At 42.0% G+C, this 23,958-nt stretch overlaps 1 protein-coding gene across 8 annotated transcripts in view; it reads right to left on the minus strand.

Moving 5' to 3' along the window:
- The window catches only part of GRIP1 (glutamate receptor interacting protein 1), a 666,005-nt gene that overhangs the window by 34,834 nt on the left and 607,213 nt on the right, over positions 1 to 23,958 (minus strand). For all 8 annotated transcript variants that reach the window (XM_037063095.1, XM_037063099.1, XM_037063097.1 and 5 more), the window contains 5 exons: positions 15,039 to 15,108; positions 14,215 to 14,360; positions 4,728 to 4,872; positions 1,896 to 2,035; positions 1,320 to 1,514 (listed from right to left, as the gene is read on the minus strand). In XM_037063095.1, coding sequence (XP_036918990.1) covers positions 1,320 to 1,514; positions 1,896 to 2,035; positions 4,728 to 4,872; positions 14,215 to 14,360; positions 15,039 to 15,108 — 696 coding nt within the window. The remainder of the gene's footprint in view (positions 1 to 1,319; positions 1,515 to 1,895; positions 2,036 to 4,727; positions 4,873 to 14,214; positions 14,361 to 15,038; positions 15,109 to 23,958) is intronic.

Below are 23,958 nucleotides of genomic sequence, written 5' to 3' on the forward strand. Positions count from 1 at the left end.
TCACGATTCTGGTCCCTTGGCGGAAAGGGACTGGGCGGCTATGTCACTACACACTGCCTTATGGAACAGAACACATCAAGTCAATGGCATCCTCACAAAAATCTGTGTAACAAAAAGTATCCACAATAATAAACACACACGTGAATAAATTAACCTCAGAGTCTACACTGATACAATCTGACTTCTGTATCCAGAGTGACCTCTGGTGGCCCATCATCTCCCAGGCAACGAGAGCATCTATTATTTGATGGCATAGCTTACTTGTTACCAAGTATTACAACTTAGAAAAGTGCCAGATAAATAAAGTTCCCATTCTGTTTTCAGGGTGTTCAAAATATTTTCTCCATCAAACCCTAATATCATCTCTAACCAGTAACAACTTGATACTTTTGAAATATTTTTCATTTTTCTGCCCCCTTCAGGAGATTTAACAGAACAAACTGGGGGAACTGCAAGACAGCAAACTGGGTGTGGACTCTCCTAAAAAGCAGTTAACTACTAAGCTACAAAGCAACCCTAAAACCCAGGCATGTGTTCTCAAAACCGCTTATTTTATTCTCTGGCTGAGTTAAATTCGGGTCAGCAAGGGGACTCAGAGGCTAAAATTTCTACACAGCAATAGACGAAAAGGAAGCCTCAGATAAGGAGAAACACAAAGACTCTTTGGATACACTTCTCTCTCGATGCTGTGTGTCATTAGGAAAGAGAGATTTTTAAAGAAAGCCTTTACTTTTCTTTCTGTATTCCGTCTAACACATTCTGTGTTTATTTCCTGTTAATGAGGTTGAACTTAGAATGCAGGCTATGCTGGTCCCCATAAAGGTGATGTCTGGGAAACCTATTAAATACTTTTGTATATTGTGGTTACAATTCTCTAATAATGAGTATTCCGGGAACCCCCCACAGGGTTTTAAAAGTCAGGAGGAGGCAGGAATAGATAGATCATTGACTAACCGCTTACACTTGCTGTTGGTATCCCTAATCCCTCTTTGCTGGAAAAGGTAAGACAGCAGGGCCTGTCTTCAGTGAGCCACCCCATCGCATGGTTACCCTCGGATTAATCTGTGCTGGAAGGACCAGCTCCGATTGAACACTTGACCCTTGGCAGGTCTAAGGGGGGCCTACTGGTGTTTGATGGATGGTCACGACCTATCAGCCTTAGGAAGGGGGAATGCAGAGCCACTACAGTCATGCATTCTGTGTGTTACATCGATGCGGACACAAGTAAAGTGTATTCTTTTCGTGGAGCAGAGGGTGGATCTTTGAGGAACCTGGGCTCCGACAACGACAAATCACTGTTCCTCAGGGTTAGGACGCACCTTGATTCCCGTAGCTGGCGTCGATCCCAGAGCCGTCCCACGAGTCCACAGCACTGTCCACACTGGGCACGGTGGAGGGGTACATGTCGGGGAGTTTGCCTGGCTTCTGCGCAGGGGAGGGGTCCTCCTCCACATCTCCCAGGTCACTCAGGTGGCTGGGGACGGGGAATTTCTTGGGACTTGATGCTGACTGAGCTTTAAAGATAGGAAAGCAGTTTGAGTATCAGCATAAATCCAAATAAAAAGATATCAGCTCTGGCTGGTGTAGCTCAAGTGGATTGAGCGCGGGCCTACAAACCACACGATTGCAGTTCGATTCCCAGTCAGGGCACATGCCTGGGTTGCAGGCCAGTTCCCAGCAGGGGACGCATAAGAAGCAACCATACATTGATATTTCTCTCCCTCTCTCCTTCCCTTTCCCTCTAAAGATAGATAAATAAAATCTTTTTAAAAAAAGATATCAAACACTCCCTAGCTAGAGCCATTTTCTTAGAAATACACACACAGACATTTGCACATGCTTTCTGGGATGGAAAGGCACAGGAAATTCCTAATTATGGCTCTCGACCCACTCACCATCTGTCTGTTTCTTAATTTTCAAGGTGACAGTCTCTCCTGCCATCTGTAACAAATGGATGGCTTCACTCAGAGGCTTCCCTTTCAGGCTGCTGCTGTTGATGGCCAGGATTCGGTCTCCGATGTGGATTGCGCCAGTTCTGAAACACCAAGCAGGAATAGGAACGGTAGAAATAGTCCCTGTGTGCTACTGAGTGTCAGTTCCCGGCCAGACTTTATATATTCATAACGGTAAAGACTTGGCAAGACTCTCTAGAAGCCGCTACTAGCTGTCTCCTGGGCAATGTTACAAGACAACTGCATCTGTTGTGAATTACTTTTTAGTTTCAAATAAAAGTAGAAAAATTGTTTTAATTAGTGTTTAAAGTGGACGTGTGTGCTTGTTAAATTCCAAGAAAGCTGAGTCACTTGGTAACTCTCTCAAAAATCCCAAGGAAACAAACAACGGTGGACCATAAATGCAGTGGTGTTTAGCATGGGGCATTTCTTCTTTGTTCGGGCCTAAATGTTGAGCATGATCTTCCCAGCCCACCGGAAGTGATGTTCAGACACGGGGAGTACCCTAGACCCTGGTGTAGCAGGGCCCCCTGCTGGTGGTTCAAAGATCAAAAAAGGCTGATCTCAGGAATTAAAGACAGTCATGCACTGCGTAACAATGGAAATACGTTCTGAGAAATGTGTCATTAGGCGATTTCATTGTCTTGTGAACATCATAGACTGCATTTACACAAACCTAGGTGGTACAGCCTGCCACACCTAGGCTGTATGGTATAGGAGGAAGTAGTGCTCCCAAGCCATAAGCCTGCACAGCATGTTCCTGTACAAAACAACATGAAATCAAACGGAGCCCGACAGGAAGTGATGCCATCAAGAGACTCCGTGAACACACAACCTATGAGGCTGCTGCCAGCATGACACAATGTGGTGTTTTACAGCAAACGCTTTGATAAGTACAATGAATACTCTGAAATAACAGTAAATAGTATAGTATACTAACCACATAAACCAGTAACATAGTCATCAATGATCAATTATTAGGTACTGTATGTAACTGTACGTATGTGCTGCACTTTTACACGACTGGCAGCACAGGAGGTGTGTGCACACAGCATCACCACAAACAGGTGAGTAGTGCATAGTGCCACCACGTTGGGACTGCTTCGAGTCACTAGGTGGCAGGATGTTTTTATGGGACCACTGTGGTATAGGTGGTGGTCATTATGTGGCACTTGACTGGAGGGATGGGTTTGAATCCAACTCTGCCACCTGCCGGCTGTGGGACCTGGGGACCTTATTTTAACCCCTCTGGGTGTCACTGTCCTTACCACTACAATGGGGGGTAATCATCTTACAGGGCAGACCTGAAGATTAAATAGGAAAACATATGTAAAGGGCCTGGTAGGTTATTTGACATGTGAAAAAAGAAAATTAATTGATTGATCAACAAACTAATAAACCTTTGGCCTTTCTCCTCTTCCCATCCTCACCCAGTTCTGAACTAGCAGACTGGAATTTATAACTCTGGCGTTCAGCATATGTACCTTAGTTTGGGAGCACTGGGTGTGGAGGGAGTGGACTCACGGCAGCCGATGCAGGGACAGCGAAATAGTCAGAGCTCCTTTTCTGAGTGGGAGTCCCATGAGCCAGCCTCCTATGCACTGCTCACTAAACTACACGGAGTGAAGGGATCAGCCTAGCCCACAGGGCTGCTTGTGACTGACAGCTGGGGCCGTGGGCAGCTGTGCAGGGCAGCAGAAGCAGCTCTGGGTCACGCAGCTTACAAGCAGCTGCTTAACAAGTCTACCGATGCATCCACTCTCAAATAATTTTTTCCCTGAAAAAAAAATCACTTCATTCTCTCACAAAGAATCTCCGGTTTATGAAGGACTTATGTTGGAAGCCATACAACACTTGACCGGATAGCTTGCCAAATCAGATAAATATTAATCTTGTCTTATTTTCTCCCTAACAGAGATCCCTGAGACAGAAAGAAGCCCAAAGAATACCATATTGTAGGTGTCTCTGTTAATGTCGCAAAATGAAATTCCTCAGGACGACCTTTTTGAGTGGCCTCAGGGCCCTCATCCGGCAGATGAAGATGTTGGATGAGGTGACTGCTAAGGCCCCTTGCAGCTCCGAACTTCTGCAAGGCTGCATCTCTATTTTGAAAATGCTCGTCCTCACGTATGAGCATGAATGACGTGTGCATGTTCCTGAGCGAGGTTACTGGAGTGCGGATCTGGCCGAGACGTGTGGAGTACCTGCCCCACACCATGCGGCAGGGAGATGCGGTTCACCGGGAGGAAGGGGTTGCTAATGAAAACAATCTGCCAAAGGAATGGGCAGCATTCCAAGCTTCGAGATATCACCAAGATACTACACTTTGTTTCCCGAAATAGTTGAAGAGAAAGGCTGTGTCATCCTCTCCTGAACACACGGCAGCTAAGGCCAGTGCCTGTCAGGCAACAGGCTCAGTAAACATTGGCTGAATTGAAGTGGACAAGCCTGTTAACCTCCCTGAACTTCAGCCTCCTTGTTTCCAAGTGGACACAATATAAACCTCCCTCCAGTCAGTTGTAGTCAGTTTATACATTTCTAGAGACTAATAGCAATGCTAAGCCCACAGCACCTTTCACTGCCAGTAAGATGTCTGTCAAAGTCACGCTGGGGCAACGGCTGAGAGTGCTTAAGCTCTAAAGTCACTCTTTTGTGCAGATTTGAAAAAGTCAACAAATACACCGAGCAGGAGAGGAGAGCCCGTCTTTATGTGGCTGTGACGAAGGAAACCCATCTCAGACACAGGTCACTGTACCAGTTCCTTCAAATTTTTACCTTTCAGCTAATCCCCCTTTAGTGAGGCTTGAAATGATGATAGGATCAAACGGCTCTTCGGTTCCCGAAATCGTGATGCCGAGGGGCCCCCCATAGCGCTTAAGCTCCACAGTGTAAATAATTGCTCCGGAACTTTCTTGTTCATCTGCAATAAATGCCAAGGAGTCATAATTGGTTTCTTCGGAAAAAACAAAGCAATAAGACCCATATATTCAGACATAAAAGAAGGAATTCAGAACATCATCATCAGAGCATTATGTCTCGGGGAATAACTATTTTGGGAAGTAGCGTTTCCTTACTAGGATATTACATGCTAACAGGGAGATAGTCGTCGGCTCCCTGCCTAACGACTTACAGTGGAAATCTGAGAGCGGTCCGCCCGGCTGTCACTGCAGGCTCTTTGCACAGTGCCCACGCCCAGCACAGTGGGTGCCCAGCATGTGGTAATTGGGCCATCAATACCCATGGGACAAACCCAGGGCCGACGGGGCTGTGTGGGAGGAGAGTCGTGCCGTGATGACGAGGTCAGGCCATACAACTCCTGCTCTCAGGCCTCACGAGTAAGCGCTCAGTACAGAAAAGGGGGTCTTACTCAGGGTTGGAGCGCACACTAACACACACGCAGTTAGGTGGAACTGAGGGAGGTTGGACTGGAAATCTAGAACCCCTTACATATCATTCCACCAACTGTGTCGTAGAATGTAAATCCTATTGATGAATTCATAGATACCAACACAGAGGTTTGAATGATTATCTCTTCTATTCCCGGGAGTAAAAGCCCTGTAACTTATGTGTCTACAGCACATAGCAGGCTGCCCCGCCATCATAACTTAATTTTTGCTAATTTTTTATTCTTTTTGAACTTTATTTTTATTGTTGACACTATTGCAGGTGTCCCCATTTCCCCCTTTGCCCACTTCCACCCAGACCCACCTCCCCCTCTCCTCTGGCCATCACCACGCTGTTGTCTGTGTGGGGGGGGTTTCCAGCTAATCTCTTCATTTTCTTCTGCTATGTAACATCAGCACGAGGAAGTGTAAGTGCTGTCTGCCTAAAGCATTGGTCTGAGAGATGCCATGCGATGCCTTCAATAAGGGTGGGTGTTTTGACTGTGTCCAGGTTGCAGACATGAAGTCTCAGGGTCTTATTTGCTAATGGCATGCTGAAGGATTTCGAGCATTTCTCGTTTTATTTCCCGGGCCCAGGAGCTACAAACGGTTAAGGAGCTTTTTCATTTCTATACCTAAGGATGCAGTGACATGGCCTAGTAGCTACTTTAACAAAAGAGCCAGCATTTACGGTCCGACTGTACCACGGTGGAGCATGAACACAGTCCCATTTCTGCAATGACCCCCCGCTCAGGTATGATATGAGATCCTAAAAGAAGGACGGGGCGGGGGGGAAGGCTTGAGGTAACAATTCAAGTACCTGTGTGTGCAGTGAAAAGTCACAACAAAAAGAAAATGAGAGGTTTATAGCGACGTTGGAAGCGCTGCGTCCTCTCCTACCCCCACTTACTTCACCCCCCGCTGTGGCTGGGGGGTTCTGAAATGTGCGCATGGCCTGTGCCTCCTCAGTGCTCTACTCCCAATAGGCTCCCTACACACAGAATTAAAGACCAACCGCCACCCACCGCAGTGTTTAGATCAACATCTAACGTATAAAAATCTTCCACATTTGACTCAATTTCTATTGGCAGCGGAGAATCCTCTGTATCAGCAATTTTCAACCGGTGTGCCTCAGGAATTTTTAAGGCGCGCAATACCCGACTACTCAGGGGCACTGACCTCTCTTCCCTTAGACTGTCGAATGAAAAAGTGACAACAGCTAACACAACAATAGCTGTTTGGTGTGCATGAATCAAAATCATACCTATTTTTTTGTCAGATCAGCAAAAGATAGAACACTTATTGGTGTGCTGCAGAATTTCAGAGATTAGTTTGTGTGTGCCATGAGATAAAAAAAGGCTGAAAATTGCTGCTCTGTATCAAGACCTCAATGGCTCTGCGGGCCGGTTCACAAGCTCCTCCCAGGTTTCCATGTCCGCTGCCGCCAGCAGGACGCGGGTGGTTTGCTAAGGAGCGACTGAGACCGATCGTAAGTTAACAACTGTTAATGCTAAGTGATGTATGATGGTTCATTACACCATTTTTCTCTATTTTTAAATATGTAAAGTTTTTATAACAACAATGCAAGGTTTTAATAACATATTTTATTAAATAATACTTCATTAAATAAATACAGTATTTAATTTAGTAAATCTATAATGTTTATGACAATGCATATTTCACTTAATAATATTTTGATTCTTTCAGAAAACTCTATCTGGATGCCTCGGGTGAACGGGTATTTGATTAGCCTGGCTTCCTCATTGTCCTAGACGGTGGTGCTGGCCACCGCCTGCCTGGACACTGTCTCACCCAGACCCTTTTTGCCCATTTGCCCCCCAGGCAAGGTCCCAGAGCATCCACCGCCACCTGCTGGAAAGGAGGCCCCACCTCAGCTCCCCCCAGGTTTTCTGAACAATGGTTTCTTCCAAACTTTTTCCGGGTAGGGATCCAGCCTCTGCCCCCTCCCTCCCATTCATTGTCAGCAGTGCTGCTCACATATAATCCCTTTTCTTTTCTCCCTAGGACATTTTAAAGGCATAAATCTGAATATGTTACTCTCTTACTTGATGCTCTTCATTGGTCCCCCAATTCTTTGAGAATAAAATACAACCCCCTTTTTTTTGCACCAACGGAGCTGGGGCCTCTATGGATTCCCGAGGGTCACACCATCTTCCCTTTCCCATCCAATCTTCCAATCTCTTCCTCACTGCAGTTTCTTTAAAAGCACTTTCCTGACATCTTTAACCTTGCACATGTCAGTCCTTGTGCACAGACATCTTTCTTGCCCCAGAGAATGTCTACTGCAACTTTGAAACATGGCTCAGAGGTCTTGTCTTTCAGGCAGGTCTCTGGCTCCCTGACTGGAGCTAGAGGCCTTTGAGCTCCCAGAGCTCCTAGGCATTCTTCTAGTGTTTCTCACCTTTTTCTTTCAATTCTTGCTTCTGCCCCCAACAAGGAGAAAACGTATATTAAATTTCTTCCTGACAAGAGGAATATGAAGGAATAAGATTCACTCAGGTAGGGCTGAGCTTTGGAGGGCCACTAACCATTATAATGTTATATCTAAGATTCCTTACTTTCTGAGAACTGACTTTTGTCCCCATCAAGAAGGCATGTTCTAGCATGTTCTTTTCACTAGATGTTTTAATTATCTCTCTGCTTGTCTCCTCCATTAGAATAAGATCACCTTGAAAACAAAGATGTTTATCTTTACATCCTCAGTGCCTGGAACTACACCTGGCACCAAGGACATTTCAGTAGATGCCCGAACAAATGAATAAAGGGGATTGACTGTGGGAGTGGTGGTCATTGGGGTAGGGGTAAGCAATGGGGGAAAAGGCGGGGCGACTGTAACTAAACAATAAATTAGAAACAAAACAAAACTAATACTGTCTCTACCTTTGACTGTCTACTAACATCCTCATGGACAGAAAAAACTGGAATATTAACTTCCTATGGATTCTCCATCCTATATGTACCATGAAACTAAGCCTAAATAAAAGGTTTTATACACAAAATAAATAAATAGAAAGGATGCATAAACGCTGATGTTAGCATGCAGTCACTGGTTCTGAGAGAGAATTGCCTAAGAAAATTCCTGGGTAACTGGAATGGGGAAACTGAGACATGAAAATTAAACAAGGCCAAACAGTTTGAGCAACTTACAGCCAGCTGGTGATTCACCAGACCTTGTCTCCCCTAAGTAAGGACACTTGAGAGCAAATGGTTTATACCTCTCCTCCCCAACCAGAGAATGTGTAGCCCTCTGGGCCATTAGCAACTGGAGAAGGGAGAAATGTTAATGCAAATGAAGAGATAACCCCTGAACAATGGTAGTGAGCTTGGGAGGAAGCTACATAGCTCCCTTTCAGGCTCCCTCTCCCCTGAGTCCCCAGGAAAGGGAAGTCTGAGCTCCCCTGGGACTTCCTCCTCCCCAACTCCCACATTTCTGCTATATACACCTGCTTCTGAAGGCCCAAGGGGAAGGTGGGTGTTAGGGTTTCTACCCACCATCTTCTCAGAATGCTGGCCTCTGATTAATAAAAGTGTAATCGAAATCCAATCCCTGTTTCTGCTCTCCGGCTGAGTGCTGACAGGCAGCACAGCAGGAGGTGTGGACTTAACTTGGTGGCCCTCCAGTTTCAGGTGCAAAAGAAGAACTCTCTGAGAGAGCTCTCTGCTCATCCTCCCTGCTAAGCCAAGGCAAACCCAATCTGGCTCATTCAAAGTGTGAGGATGAGACCTGGGCTGCCACTGTGGGAACCAGCACACACAGAATGTCCTCCTTTTCCAGTCCCCAAAGTGGCTGAGCCGGCTTCAGGCTGCACTTCCAGTTCCAGCTGCCTTTGAAGGGCTTTAGCTCAACTGGCATGCTGAAAGGTCCTGCCCCTCAGCAGCAGGGTGATAACGGCCCACAGAGCCCGGCGATTTTGGAGGTGGAAGCACTCCAAGACACCCTCTCCTTGGGGCTGCTCCAGCTTAGAAAGCAGCAACTGGAATGTTTAACCAGAACAGAAACTTTCTGAAAAGAAAAAATGCGGGATCACCAGTAAGATGCAAAGTGAGTCTAACCAGATGGTAATGATATTATAAACAGCTTTTATATTACAACAGAAGGTTTACAACTATTAGTGAAAGTCATGAGAGGCGGCCAGCGCCCTTGTTTGTTCTGCTTAGCTCTAGTTAAGAAAATGAATGGGACCATGGAACAGATGCAAAACGGCAGCGTTACTTATGGGCAACGTTGTTTTCGGGCTTCTTGAGCACCGCCTGTTTCACAGAATGAGCACTATCTGGCTTGAATCCACAACGGCAGCTGCTTCTGCGGCCGAATAGGAGGCTTGGATCGGCAAGAGAGCCTTTGGAACGCATACATGCACAGGTCAATCAAAGTTCATTTCAATGGAAAGTGATGGAATGCATTTCGGAGTATAGCTGCATTTCACGGAGGGGGACAGGCCTGTGTACACAAACCGCTTAGAACAGCTTCCTTACTGTTACGTGATCTAAGCAGAAGCTCAGAAGTTACCAGTATCTGGGACAGATTTGGAAGCCTCCACCTTCCTCTTCCTACGGTTCTTCCCAGTTCTCTCCTGTTTTTGCTACAGGGTTCCTTTTCAGATTTCCAAACTCACCCTTCTGCATTTCCATTAGACTTAGGTGCAATCAAGGCAGAACAATAGATGCTATTTCAAGAGGGTTATTTTATTGTTGCGGGTTTGGGATTGGGGAATAGCCCTTGTTTTGGAGCCTGGGATCCGGGCAGGAACCCTTTGGCTGTAATTAATTTAAGTTTCTGTGGTAATGAAAGACAGAAAATGCAAAGGCTCCTGAAGGCAGCATGGTCTCTGAATATAGAGGGAGGGAAATCGCTACAATCAAGTGTTCCGAAAGATCTGGCCACTGTGAAATACAGCTAAAATTAGCTTTAAAAACACCCTAATAATGACTGCTGATCATTAGCATTCATTGGGCCTTATTAGGTGCCACACATTATTGCTGAGCGCTTCGATTCATTACCTCCTTTGATCTGAAAACAGCCAGAGAAAGTAGGCATTAAATGGACACTTATACATGAGAAAGCTGATGCTCGGAGAAGTTAATTTTCCTAAGTTTCCCAGCGTGTCAGTTGTGAAGCCCATCTAGCACTCTCGGTCCTTTTATTCTCCTGCTTCCCCAGATTGGACTAGAAACAGTTGATTCAGACACTCTCCAATGTCTCATTCAGTGCTTTGGTATCGGTTGCGACCTGTGTTCCCTGACCAGCTACTAATGGCCTCACTCCCCTGCTATAAGTCCTCCCCGTTGAATTCTAGGATAAGTTCAAATGTCTTAACATCATTTAGAAGGACCATAATAATCTGGCTTCAGCAGTTCTTCACTCTCCTGCTTTGAGTCCTTACACAGAGTTGTTGCTTCAGCCACATCTTCTAAGACGATGCACCATACTCTCCGGCCTCCTGCTTGGTTCACACCCTTCCTATGACTAATTCCAGCAATACCTCCCAGAAAATTTCAAGACCAAGGTTGTTAGAAGCATTCCTTGAGTTCTCCAGGCATCAATGGAGGCCCCCATATTCTCTTAGCATTTTGTGCATACCCCTAGAACATCCCTAGTGCTGTTAATTATTGATTTTCTTCTGTTGTCCCTATAAAGGTGGTGACTGATTTACGGGCAGGCAGGGACTGTGTCCCTTTTAATCTAAGAGCGAGCAGTCCTTAGCACAGTCCCTTTCACCTCACAGACACTAAGTGAACGCTGACAGCATGAATGAATGAAAAAACAAAGACTAAACAACATCTGAAAACCATGCTTCCACTGCACTTTCTGTTGCGGATTTCTTTCAAAAGTAGGGTAAGGTCTCCAGGATCACTCGGAGTTCTGTGCTAGGGAAGAGGCAAAGCCCTGTGGAGAGCCCCACTTTGCATGATTTACCAAGCCAGGCAGATCTCAGCTACCTTCCTAGCAGAGTGAAAAGGCCAAGCCAGGGGTGAGGTGCAAGGCAGAGCAATGAAACCAATGATGCTGAAAGATATGCTTAATACGTGTATTATGATTACCATAATCTTAGGCACAGGGATTGTAGGGGAAAGGTCTAAATGGGAAAAAGTGAGCCGAAGGAAAGCAACAACTGAAAGTCGGATCTGGCTCTTCCTGTGCTCAGTTGTTGTGAAACTCCTCCCAGTGCACGAGCTCAGCCTGGCTTGGAACTGCAGCCATCGCCACCCATGGGCTCCAAACATATTCACCCCTGGCTTGGCCTTTTCACTCTGCTAGGAAGGTAGCTGAGGTCTGTTTAGCCTGGCAAATCATGCAAAATGGGGCTCTCCACAGGGCTTTGCCTCTTCCCTAGCACAGAACCCAGAGTGATCCTGAAGACCTTACCCCACTTTTGAAAGAAACTCCCAAAAGAAAGTGCAGTCAAAGCCCTGCTTGTACGGAGAGGGATGCAAATGTTGGTAACATAAAGCCAGTTGCTTGGGAAATAACAATGAGTAGAGAGCTGGGCGTATTTTAAACTGTTGGTTATATATTTGGACAGAATCATCCTTCCTGGATGTACGGTGGGATGTAACTATCGATTTGTTTCGACTTTGATTAGGAATCGTGAACACATTGCCTGACATAACCATGAACTCTAGGTCTAGGTAGTTTGATCACAGGTGATTCCAGAACATGGACAATAACTCATTATTGGTTTGCATGAATTATAAACAGCAGACGCTCTCTTAACCAAGCTCCAATTCACCAATTCACCAGATTAATTGTGGCTCTCCATCCTCTGTGAATTACATTGGCCGATGACAGGAAATGCTCCAGATTAATCAGTTTCTCTCCAGCATCGCTGTGAATGTCTGCTTTTGCTACCTCTTGAGTTGTAAATGTAAAAATTTAGAGTTAATTACATTTATTCCCAAGTCTGTTTTGTCCCAGTTTTACTTGCTATTGTAACTATGTAATTTAATGAATCTTACATAACCTATGAAATATGAGTGTAGTGTTTCTATGAAAATAAAATCAAATGCTTGGAAAGATTCAACAAGGGGGGGTTCATTAAGCAAGCACCTGCTATTAATTATGCAGAGGAAAAACCCAACAGCTTTGGGAAAAATAAAAATCTAGATGGGGTAAGCACTCTGATTGCTTTGAATTTTTAAAATCCTCACTATTGAAACAAATAAACAAACAAAATCCTACAAACAGAAATCATAAACTGTGTATTATGGCTATGGTTTAGGCAAACAAGTAAAAAGACTTATAACTATAATCAGAATATTTTTATGAAAGGCCTTGGCTTCACCCATAAGACTGGCATAATTTTAAATTAAACATTTATATTATGGATATAAATATACTTCCTATAATTCCCCACATCAGCTGACTCTTTCAATCAATGACTTTTTTCTAACTATGTCTGGTCTTATTGTAGTCAGGTAAAAGGGCTTCTACTGCAGGCCTTTCAGAGTGTGGTCCTTGGACCAGAGCAGCATCCATCCCTATGAAGTTTGTTAGAAATGCAGAATCTTACGCCCCATTTGCGAACAGGGCCCAAGAACTGTGTTTTTTTTAAAAATAATTTTTAGTGTTTTAATTATAGTTGACATATGATATTACATTAGTTTCAGGTGTATAACATAGTGACCAGACATTTATGTAACTTATGAAGCAAGCACTCCTATGATTCTAGTACCTGTCTGGCACCATACATAGTTGTCACAATATCACTGATTACATTCCCTATGCTGTACTTTATATCCCCAAGACTATTTTGTAATTACCAATCTGTATTTCTTTTTTTCTTTTTAAATATGTTATTTATTTTTAGAGATTGGGGATGGGAAGGAGAAAGAGTGGGAGAGAAACATCAGTGTGTGGTTGCCTCTCATGTGCCCCCTACTGGGGACCTGGCCTGCAACCCAGGCTTGTGCCCTGACTGGGAATCGAACCAGTGACCCTTTGCTTCACAGGCCGTGCTCAACCCACTGATCTACAACAGCCAGGGCCCAATCTGCATTTCTTAATCCTTCCCTCGTTTCCCCGCATCTCCCCAACCTCTCTCCCCTCTGTTAACTAGCAAAATGTTCTCTGTATCTATGAGTTTGTTTCTGTTTTGTTTGTTCATTTTTTTGTTTGTTTTTTAACAAGCTCTTCAGGACATTCGGAGGCCCACTGAAGTCTGAGCAGCACGGCTCCAGTGGATGTCCATGTTGCTGGAAGCACTAAAAATGGATACATCCCTTTCAGACTGAAATGTGCTACAAGACTCTTCATGGTGAGATTTCCATTTCAATTTGACCGAGCAAACTTACTTCTAGGAATATTTTCTAATGAAATAATTCAAAAGAGGAAAAGTTGAAGAAAGATATCTAGGCATGAAGACTACCATGATTGTACTTTCCATAAAAATAAATAATTAAAAGTGATCTCAGTAAGGAGAGAAGAATGGTAAATTACAGTCAGTAAATAAAAATGACATATATTAAGGGTTATAAAATTGTACTGTGTTTATAAAATTAAGTGAAAATGTAGCATGCACTATGATTATAATTATGTAATATGACCATCAACTTGAAAACGATTTGTTCTGTTGTATTAGGGTGGTACTGGGTGCTAATTTCATTTTCATCTTTAAAAGTTATTTAACTCCCAGTTGTACTAATGGTTATGTAATGACTCTATCTTAATTGTATCATTTAAAGGCACCATTACTTAAATACTACACTTTCAATGCACATTTTAAAGACCCTTTTAACTATGTAAAACTCTGCTACAGTATTGCCAGCCAGCTGCTGTTTGCAAAACATCAAGATCTACTATCTTTTGTGACAGATGGGCAGTTAGAGAAACCAGTTTCAACTAAGGAGGCTATGAATACCTGAGTTATCCTCATCTTTGCGGATTTTGAGCTTCACCAAGTCTTCGCACTGCTGGAGGATCTGAACCGCATCTTCCATGGAACAGTTGTCCAGCCGAATGTTATCTATTGCAAGTAATTTATCTCCAAGTTCCAGGGTTCCAGTTCTGTTAATAAATGCAAAGCAACACATGAGTAACGCTGAGCACTTCACCAGGCCATTGAAGAGGCATTAAGTGTAACGTAGCATTATGGCAGTCCGTAGAGGAAAAGAGGTTCTTCAACTGTTTAAACTGAATTTTATTTGACAAGCCCCCTTTTTTTCCAGTCTTATTTTGGATGGCTGCCATGACATTAAATTGCAGGGTGTTAAAAACAGTTTTTTTTCTTGTACTGTCTTCTATTAGAACAGGATAACATTGTAAGGTTCCCAGGAAGGAAGGTAATGTCTCAGGTCTATAGCCAGATCCCTTAAGCTTCTCCACATTGTTGTGCTACTCTTTTGATCCTTGGCAGCCTGGATACTAGGAGAGGGCTGAGGGAGTGGGAAGCCAAGGTGGGATGCGCTTAGTGGAGGCCTGAGATGTGGTGCCTCTGCCGTTTCCACCTGCACGGGGAAACTCAGTGTGGCTACAGTAGGAGGAAAACCCGTCTGGAGTGCGGTGTTTCCATTGAGAGTTTATCACTGGCAGTGGACCACTGCAGGCCTGTGGAAGATTTTCCTATCATGAAATGAGAAAAAATATGAATGCATATGTGTTTGTATGTGCATATGCTATATGTGGATTGTTTCTGCTTTAATTTAGAAATGCCTTGGAATGAACCAGAAAGTCCATTTTGCTTACCTGTGTGCCACACTGCCTTTTTTGATATCTGAAATGACAAGGGGGTCTCCTGGTTTTCTACTGGATGGTGCTATGAAAATGAAGAGAGAACAATCACATCCTTATATCCACGACTCACCTCCTGTTTTATAACAACCGTTAATGAAAGCATAGTTTGTATGTAAAGCAGAGATGATCAACAAATGAATTAGAAAGGTGCCCAACATATCTTCCTGATGTAAAAATACCTTAAAGTATTCATAAACTTAAAAACTAAAGTCAAGTTATTTTAAGTTTGTAATTGCAAAAAGCAACTGGAGAGCTGCCCATCAGACTTCAATCTATTTTAATCTGTGATTCTCAAGAGAGAGAGAGAGACGAAGGGTGGGTGCTATAATAAGAGAATATTAAAAGCCGCTGGGGGCTCCTGTCAGGCTCCCTTCTCCCTGCCTCTCTCAGCTCCTTTCAAGGCAGGGGGACACTGTCGTTCATGGAAATGCACTGTATTACCTAAGTGTCCTGGGGTGAGGGGAGTGAAGTAGAAGCATTGATTTTAAGTTGTTGTTTTCCCCAGATGGAAATCTTTTGCTAGATATAGTGTAAATCTTTAAACTTTGTTTACAAATTCACACCTAGAATGTTCTAAAATGTTTTGGATTATGACTATTTTATTTGATTGACAGGGATAAATATTTGGTGTTACTTAATCATATTTTATGCATATTCATAAAATAATCATGTACACATAACTTTTCTTGAGTTTACAGATAAAACTATTATCTGGCACAGTGGTCATAAATTTTCTTAGAAATATTTCCATTTGATGAGAATGAAAACAAATTAGCAAGGAGTCTACTTAGAATTAATCTTAAAAATGAACTATAGTCCAAGGACGAAAATATCATCTTAATTTAAGAATTAAAAAATATCATTTAATTTAGGCTGATACTGAAAATTAACCACACCAACATTTGTAAAAAACAATTTGCTTCCAGGAGGAGATGTTTTGCCAACCTAAGCCTGTAGTGATCATTAAGAGGCCCCTAAAGTAAGATTTTCTTATAAACACTCTGATCACCCCATAATAATCATAGAACCATATCATAGTCCAGAATCCCATCTGAATCCAGGAAAACGTTTATACACAAGAACAGATGGTTTAATATCTCAACACAACATGGAAAGGAAAAGCAAACACATATACCAATACCTTACCCACTAGCTAAATTAGTCCACAGGAAGTGTTAATGGGGCTTTATTCAATCATTATTTTTGGCTTCTAGCAAAGAATGTGAAACATTCTATTCACTACAATTAATTCATAATTTATATCTCTACTCAATGATTTGAAATAATTTCTCCAGAGAAATATAAACATCTAGCATTTTTACTCATGTCATATTTCAGCACAGCAAATTGTTCTGGGCATGGGTACAAAAATAAAAACTTTGTTATTACCAGTAAGTTTTTCCTAGCATCTGCCAATGAATCTACACATTCATATTTACAAAAATGAATATTTTGCCAAGCAGAAGTAACCATTGCAGAACCCTCAATATTTCCCTTGGTTCTAAAAAAAAAATTCCAGTCCCACTGAAATGGTCTGACACAAAACAGTAGTAGAAGCAAGAAAATATATTAAACCCATCTGTGTCTTCTTTGCAATAGGAAAAGAGCATGGTGACCTCTTGGACAAACTCATACCAATTTGCGGGGGTCTGAAACTTCCTATGGTCTACAGACAAGTGTGGTGGCCATTCTCACATTTGCTAGATCCTTTTCTTTCTCCTTTAACCAAGTCCACACCTGAGGTTTGAAAGGTTCATCAGGGTGGATGTCCACTGGAGTGACAAAGCTGAACCCACAGGAGGGTCCAAGTCTCTGTGAGTTCCTGACAGTGTCACCACCGAGCCTACCAGGTACGTTAAATGCAGTGATGCATGCTTTGGGGACTTGGTCATGGTTTGTACACCCTGAGAAGATGTCACACACCAGCATGCTTTGCTTGAATTGTGGTGCTTAAAAAAATTAAATTAGTCGCCAGCATAGCAAAACTGCAGGTTTCATACAAATGTATACCTTTTTTAAAAAAAATTGGAGGGACAATATGGATGGTACACTGGTCACTGGGACTTTGCCGTTGGAATGCTTGGGTTTAAAACCCTGGCTCTGCCGCTTATGAGCCATGTGTGCCTGAACACGCAGTCTTTAGGCTCCTCCGTTTCCTTCTCTGCAAAGCGGCGAGGAAGACAACAATGGTGCTTATCTCGTGGAGTTTCTGCTGTAAGGCTGTTTGCACATGTAAAGTGACTGAACCAGTGCATGTAGAATGCACTATGTAAGTGTCACTGTCTATTCAGCCACCCTGGACTCACTTTCCCGCTTCCCCCCTTTGGATGGAGCCTTCCACCTCCCTTTTGTTCTCTTTTTAAAATGTTTTTCAGCTGCAGTTTACATTCAATATTATTTTGTATTAGTTTCAGGTGTAGTGGTTAGACAACCATATTTTTACAAAGTGTTCCCCTCAATATTTCCAGTACCCACCAGGCACCATACATAGTTATTACAATATTATTGACTGTTTTTCCTGTGCTGGACTTCACATTCCTGAGGCTACTTTGTAACTACCAACCTGTACTTCTCAATCTCTTTGCTTTTCACCCCACAACACACCCCGCCTCTGGAAACCATCAGTTTGTCACTGTCCTCATCGGAAGGACCTCACTCCCTGACTTGTCTCACCCTGAGGGCTTCTGAGTTTGTATTTGAGTGAGAATATGCTCGTGCCCAGTGGTTTGCATTGGATCCGAGTTCTCCACAGAATTATTCCTTTAACATGTAGTTATGGAGCACCAACTACAACCTAAGCACTTCTGCTTCGGGCACTGGCTATGGAACCCCAGAAAAGTTGGGTAAAAAGCAGAGGCTGGGCTGGCTGGGGAAGAAAGAGTTTTCTCTCTTCTGAGAAGTGATTCCCACTGGGAAGGCCACACAGACACGCCACGTGGGGAGATTACTCTAAATGCGGGAAAAGTGCGGCTTAGAAAAGAAGGGCAATTAAAGGTTGTTAAGTTCTGAGAAAGAACGAAAAAACAATCGTAGCCTTTTGAGATCTTGACATAGTTGGGTCAACACACAGAATTAAAAGGCTGACAAAAGAGCAAAATCCCATGTTATAGGATATATATAAAATTCAAAATAGAGCCTTTCCCCCACTCATAGTTCATAATATAACTTTAATTCAAACTTCTCACTTGTATCACCAACGGCAGTTGTTTTTCTCATTACTAGAGATGCATGTTTTAAGTCATCTACACGCTTTTTCAAAGCTCACTGTCATGTCTTGGACAGCTTGTTTGCTACCCCAGATCACAACTACCCATTTGTATAGCACTGTATGTTTCTCATGCTGCCCGTACGTACACAGTCTTGATCCTCACAAGGAAATGACTTACTATATTATTTTTTAATTTGCTTTTTATTTATATAAAAGTTACACATGCATACAATTTAAAGAGTTAAAATTCTAAAAGAGAAGCCCTTATTTTTTGCTTATCCAGATGCAATCTTTATATATGGATACATACGAGATGCTGCTTATATATTGCTAAATAGCATACAACTACTAACACTTATTTCCAGTGTTACTTACTTTCTATTATGAAAAATGAGTAGTTTTCTTCCACCTCTATACCACCATCATATCCACATATGTTCCTGTTTTTATGATATGTCTTTTTTCCATCCCTTTACTTTCAGTCTGCGTATGTCTTTTAATCTAAACTGAGTCTCTTGTAGTCAGCATGTGTAAGGGTCTTGTTTTGTTATCTATTCAGGCTCCGTTTGTCTATTGATTAAAACATTTAATCCATTTCCATTTAAAATAATTGTTGATAGGTAGAAATTTATTGGCATTTTGTTATGAATTATTTTGATCCTGTTTTCTTCTTAGAGAAGACCCTTTAACATTTCTTGTAATACTGGTTTGGTGGTGATGAACTCCTGTAGCTTTTTCTTGTCTGGGAGCTGCTCATCTGTCCTTAGATTCTAAATGAGAGCTTTGCTGGATGGAGTAATCTCGGTTGTAGGTCCTTGCTTTTCATCACTTTGAGTATTTCTTGCCAATCCCTTCTGGCCTGCAAAGTTTCTGTTGAGAAATCAGCTGACAGACTTATGGGAGTTCCCGTGTAGATAATGAACTGTTTTCTCGTGCTGTTTTTAAGGTTCTTTTTTTGTCTTTAACCTTTGGCATTTTACTGATGATGAGTCTGGGCCTCTCTGGGTCCATCTCGTTTGGGATTCTCACCCCCATGATGGGAATGCTGGTGTGCCTGAAGTTGTCCCAGAGGCTCCTTATATTGAACACTATGCTCATTTTTTAATCCTTTTTTCTTTTAGCCATTCTAATTGGGTGATTTCTACTTCCTTATCTTCCAAATCTCTGATTTGATCCTCCACTTCATCTACTCCATTGTTGACTCCCTGTAATGTAGTCTTCATTTCAGTTAATGCATTCTTCCATTGCTTTCTAAATTATGGAGTTGCTGTTGAGAAGTCTGATACCATTCTGATAATTTGATTATTGTTTGTATTCTGATACATTATATAAAAAACTCCCTCTTTCCTTCTGCCACTGGAAGTCTATACATTTGCTTTCATTGTCTTAGTGTTTTTAAGGTCTATTTTCATCCATGGCTCAAAGCACCCATCAATTTGGAAACTGATATCCATCAATTCTAAGAAATTTTCTGAAATTATTTGGTACTTTACTTTCTGCTTTCTTCCTGTAATGGCTACTATTTGGATATTGTGTTATTTGGACTCATCCTGTATAATTCCTATCTATTCTAGATTTCTCATTTATTTTTGTTCTAACCTTTTCTAAAAATTTCTAGAAATTTTTCTCAAATTTATTTTCTCATATTTTATTGAAGTTTTCATTTCTGTCATATTATTAAGCTTCAAGGGCTCTTTGTTCTATTCTGTATGTTGTTTAGGAATCGTAATCATTTCCTCCCGCCTACGGATATAATGTCTTATGTTGCTAATGCTGTTAATGACAGTTTTTTCCTTTCTTTTTCCTGCATGTGCTGTTTTTATGGTTTTCTTCTCTATTTTTGGTGATAGTCTTGCATGTTAGATTCTTTCTTCAAGTGCCTGCTTTTTTTCTTAGCTCTCTGTTCACATTAGAGTGTGGCCCTAAAAAGCCAAAACTTGGTGCATCTGACTGGAGCTTGTGGACTTTGGTCTTCATTGTCTAGTTCAGGCCAGGCTGTCTCTCTGGGTCAGATGGCCCCGATTCTCTTGTTTGGAGAGTAGTAAGCCTGGCTACGTGGATTCTCTGAGCAGTCTCAACGTTCATCACCTAAACTTTCACCTACTCTGCTTTTAGAGCAGCCCCGCTATAGTCAGTGGTGCCCTCCCAGTCCAGGGACCTTCTGTGTCATGCTTCCCAGAGGGTAAAGTTAGGCTTCTGCCAGGAAGGGAAGGACTGCCTAGCCGTGCTAAGTGGGAGAAGGCATCAGAGGGACTAATTCATTCTCAATAGACTTCCAACCAACCCTCTTGTCTCAGTTCTACCATGACTCTCACTTACAAGCTCCTGATTTCACCAATTCCTGGGCCTGTTGGGAGTTTAGGATATAAGTCAGGTTCATTGTCAGCTTTCCCTCCTGCTTCTTTAAATTCCTCTTTCTCCATCTTCTTTACCACTTCCAAATTTTGTTGCTGTGCCTATTTTCCCTTTCCTCATCTCTGTATGTTTCTTTTCCCTTTGAAATTTGCCTGTACTTTCAAAATGGGGTGTGGGGTGGGCAGCAGAGCTAAATGCCGAGATTAGGGTATCAGCTTTGACTCCTGAAGTTTTAAAAATACTAGTTATCCCTTGCTATTGGAAACTTTTCTTAGGTGAATATGGATTCTTTTCCTTTCATATCGTTGTTGGAAGAGGTAGAAAATGACAGTATCTATCCCTTGCTTTAAAAAGTTTGCATTAGAAGGCAGGTGAAATCTCCTGAATTTTGTAGTGAATTCAATATGAATCAAAAAGTATTCCAGGAACATTCTATAATATCTAGCCATTCATAGAACATACTCTGCTAGTCCAAGTACTTTGTTCAAAGGGCCTGATAAGTGTCTGAATGTTATTGCAGTAAAACACACACACACACACAATCATTCAGTTTTACTTAAATTTCAACCATATATATATTACTTGACAAGACAAGTTATTTGACTTGAAATGGAGCAGTGAGTAGACTTTATAGCAAAGTTGGCAAAAGACATTAGGAGAAAACGACAGATTCATTGTGCTTGTCACAAAGACTGCTTAATGATTTTATGTGTTTATAAAAAGCAAGCCTTTGTTCTTGCAAATAATCCAGTCATAACTAAAACGGAAAGCCAACAAATTAACTGCACTCACAAAATGCTGTCTTTATGCTTCTATACTATAGTATCTGGGAAGGTTCATCAATCAGATACAGATGGGGATGAGTGTAACGTGACAGCAAAGCCAATGTTAAGTCAGACAGATGGGCCCGAATCCCTGTTCAGCCTTTACAGCTCTGGGTTTTGGGGCAGGTTATCCACTTAGCCTTACTTTCCTCTCTGTAAATGGGCAGAGTGGTCGCAGAGCCACTTTGAAGATTAAATGGGAAAATACATAAATTGCTCAGAGCCATGCTTGGAACAAAGTAGATACAGATTCATTTGATAAAACCCCAAAAAGAAAACATCAATATCAGAAGGATATTACTGACGACTGCACATGGCAACCAGGATGCTTTGGCCTGAAAGTGAGGTGGGCTGCACTCTCTGACTTCTGATTGGGTGAAGGGTCAGAACCTCACCATGCTACTTCCAGCCCCAAACCACACCCTTCTCCTAGGTTGGTCCACTTTGGTTGTTAGGATAAATTACTCCATCTTATAGCAAAAACATCAGTAAAATTAATGCCTGATGCTAACATGCTATGAATGATTTATCTAGAACTTAAGAAAACTAGTCTAAAACTGTCACCACATCCAAATTCAGAGGGACTCATTTCTCAGTCTATTAAGTAAAAAGAATGAGTCTTTAGCCAAATGTGAAAGGCTCGGATAGTATCGTTCAGAGACGGAGGCCCGTTTCTTACCACTCAGAATTTTCACAAGGTGAAGACAAAAGAGGAGTCTGTATAAGACAAAAGAGGATGTTTCTGAATGAGAAACATCCATGAACCTTGCCCATACCTTGGTTTCACTAAGAGTACCTGTGTATGTTTGAGAAAAGGGTCCCTTGATTTCTTAATTTTAGCACAGTTACATTTGGCACTAAATTTGGTGGGGTAGAGCTTTGATTTAAATATTTCCGAGGGCTGTATGTGTAAAGTAAATAATAATCATCATAATGACAATCATTTGTTAGGGTTCTAGTTATACATAAATATAAATATATAGTTATATATTAATTGTATAAGGTACGTTAGGCACTTTACATATACAAACCCTTTTAGTATCCTCGACCATGCTGCAATCTCGACCATGCTACAAAGAAGCAATAAGCATACCCTTTTATAAACAAAGACACTGATTAGAGAGATTAAGAGAGTCAGGAAGTGGGGCAGTCGGGGCTCTGAGGCCCCCCTCTTACTCATTTTCCAAGGCAATGCTTCTTCAGTTCACGCAACAGCTTTTACACAAACATCTACATTAATCATCTTCTTCAGAATCTCATTTCCTAAAGTGCACAGTGGTTAGTAGACTCCTTATTCATTAACTCAATAAATACAATTTTAAAAATTTAATCTTTATCCCATTGTATATGCTTGCTTCCTCTGTCAAATATTAATTGACAGTAACCAGGGGTTACTGTCCAATAATGGAAGAGAGTGGGGAAGGGTTTTCAGGAACAACTATAAAGGACACGTGGACAAAACCAAGGGGGCGGGGTGTGGAAGCAAGGAGGGAGGTGGGTTTGGATGGGGTGGGGAGGGAGTGGTGGGGGGTAAACTCAGAGAACTGTGGGAGCTAATTGAACAACAATAAAATAATTAAAAATGTGTTAATTGAGTATAAAGTGTGGGTTTATTTCTGGTCTCTCTATTCTGTTCCACTGATCTATGTGTCTATTGTTATGCCAGTACCAGGCTGTCTTGATTACTATGGCCTTATAGTATAGTTTCACATTAGATAGCGTGATTCCTCTAATTCTGGTCTTCTTTCTCAGGATCGCTATTGCTATGTGGCACCTTTTGTGGTTCCACATAAATTTTTGGAACATTTGTCCTAGGTTCTGCGAAACACATCATTGAATCTTGAGAGGAATTTCTTTGAATCTACAGACTGTTTTGGGTAGTATGCACATTTAATGATGTTAATTCTTCCTATCCATGTACATAGTATGTACTTCCAATTATTTGTATCTTCTTCAATTTTTTCTTCAGTGTCTTATAATTTTCTGAGTATAGGCCATTTCCATCCTTGGTTAGGGTTATTCGTAGGAATTTTATTCTTTTTTGAAGCTGTTGCGAATGGGATTGTTTTCTTTATTTCCTTTTCTGTTAGTTCACTATTGGCACATAAAAATGCAGCTGATTTATGGATATTAATTTAGCATCCTGCTACTTTGCTGAATTCATCTATCAGTTCAAGTAATTTCTTGGTGGAATCTTTGGCATTGTCTAAGTACAGTATCATGTCATCTGCAAATAAAGACACTTTTGGTCTTCCTTTCCAATTAGGATGCCTTTTATTTCTTCCTTTTGTCTCATTGCTGTAGCTAGGACTTCCAGTACTATGTTGAATAAGGTGAAAGCAGATATCCCTGTCTGGTTCCCGATCTTAAGGGGAATGCTCGTAGTTTTTGTCCATTGAGTATGATGCTGGCAATGGGATTGTCACATACGACCTTTTTTATATTTAAGTATGATCTCTCTATTCACACTTTGCTGAGAGTTTTT

This window comes from Sturnira hondurensis, unplaced genomic scaffold (genome assembly GCF_014824575.4).
Source record: "Sturnira hondurensis isolate 20B ecotype Veracruz unplaced genomic scaffold, ASM1482457v3 Scaffold0014384, whole genome shotgun sequence".
In the NCBI taxonomy this organism is placed as follows: Eukaryota; Metazoa; Chordata; class Mammalia; order Chiroptera; family Phyllostomidae; genus Sturnira; species Sturnira hondurensis.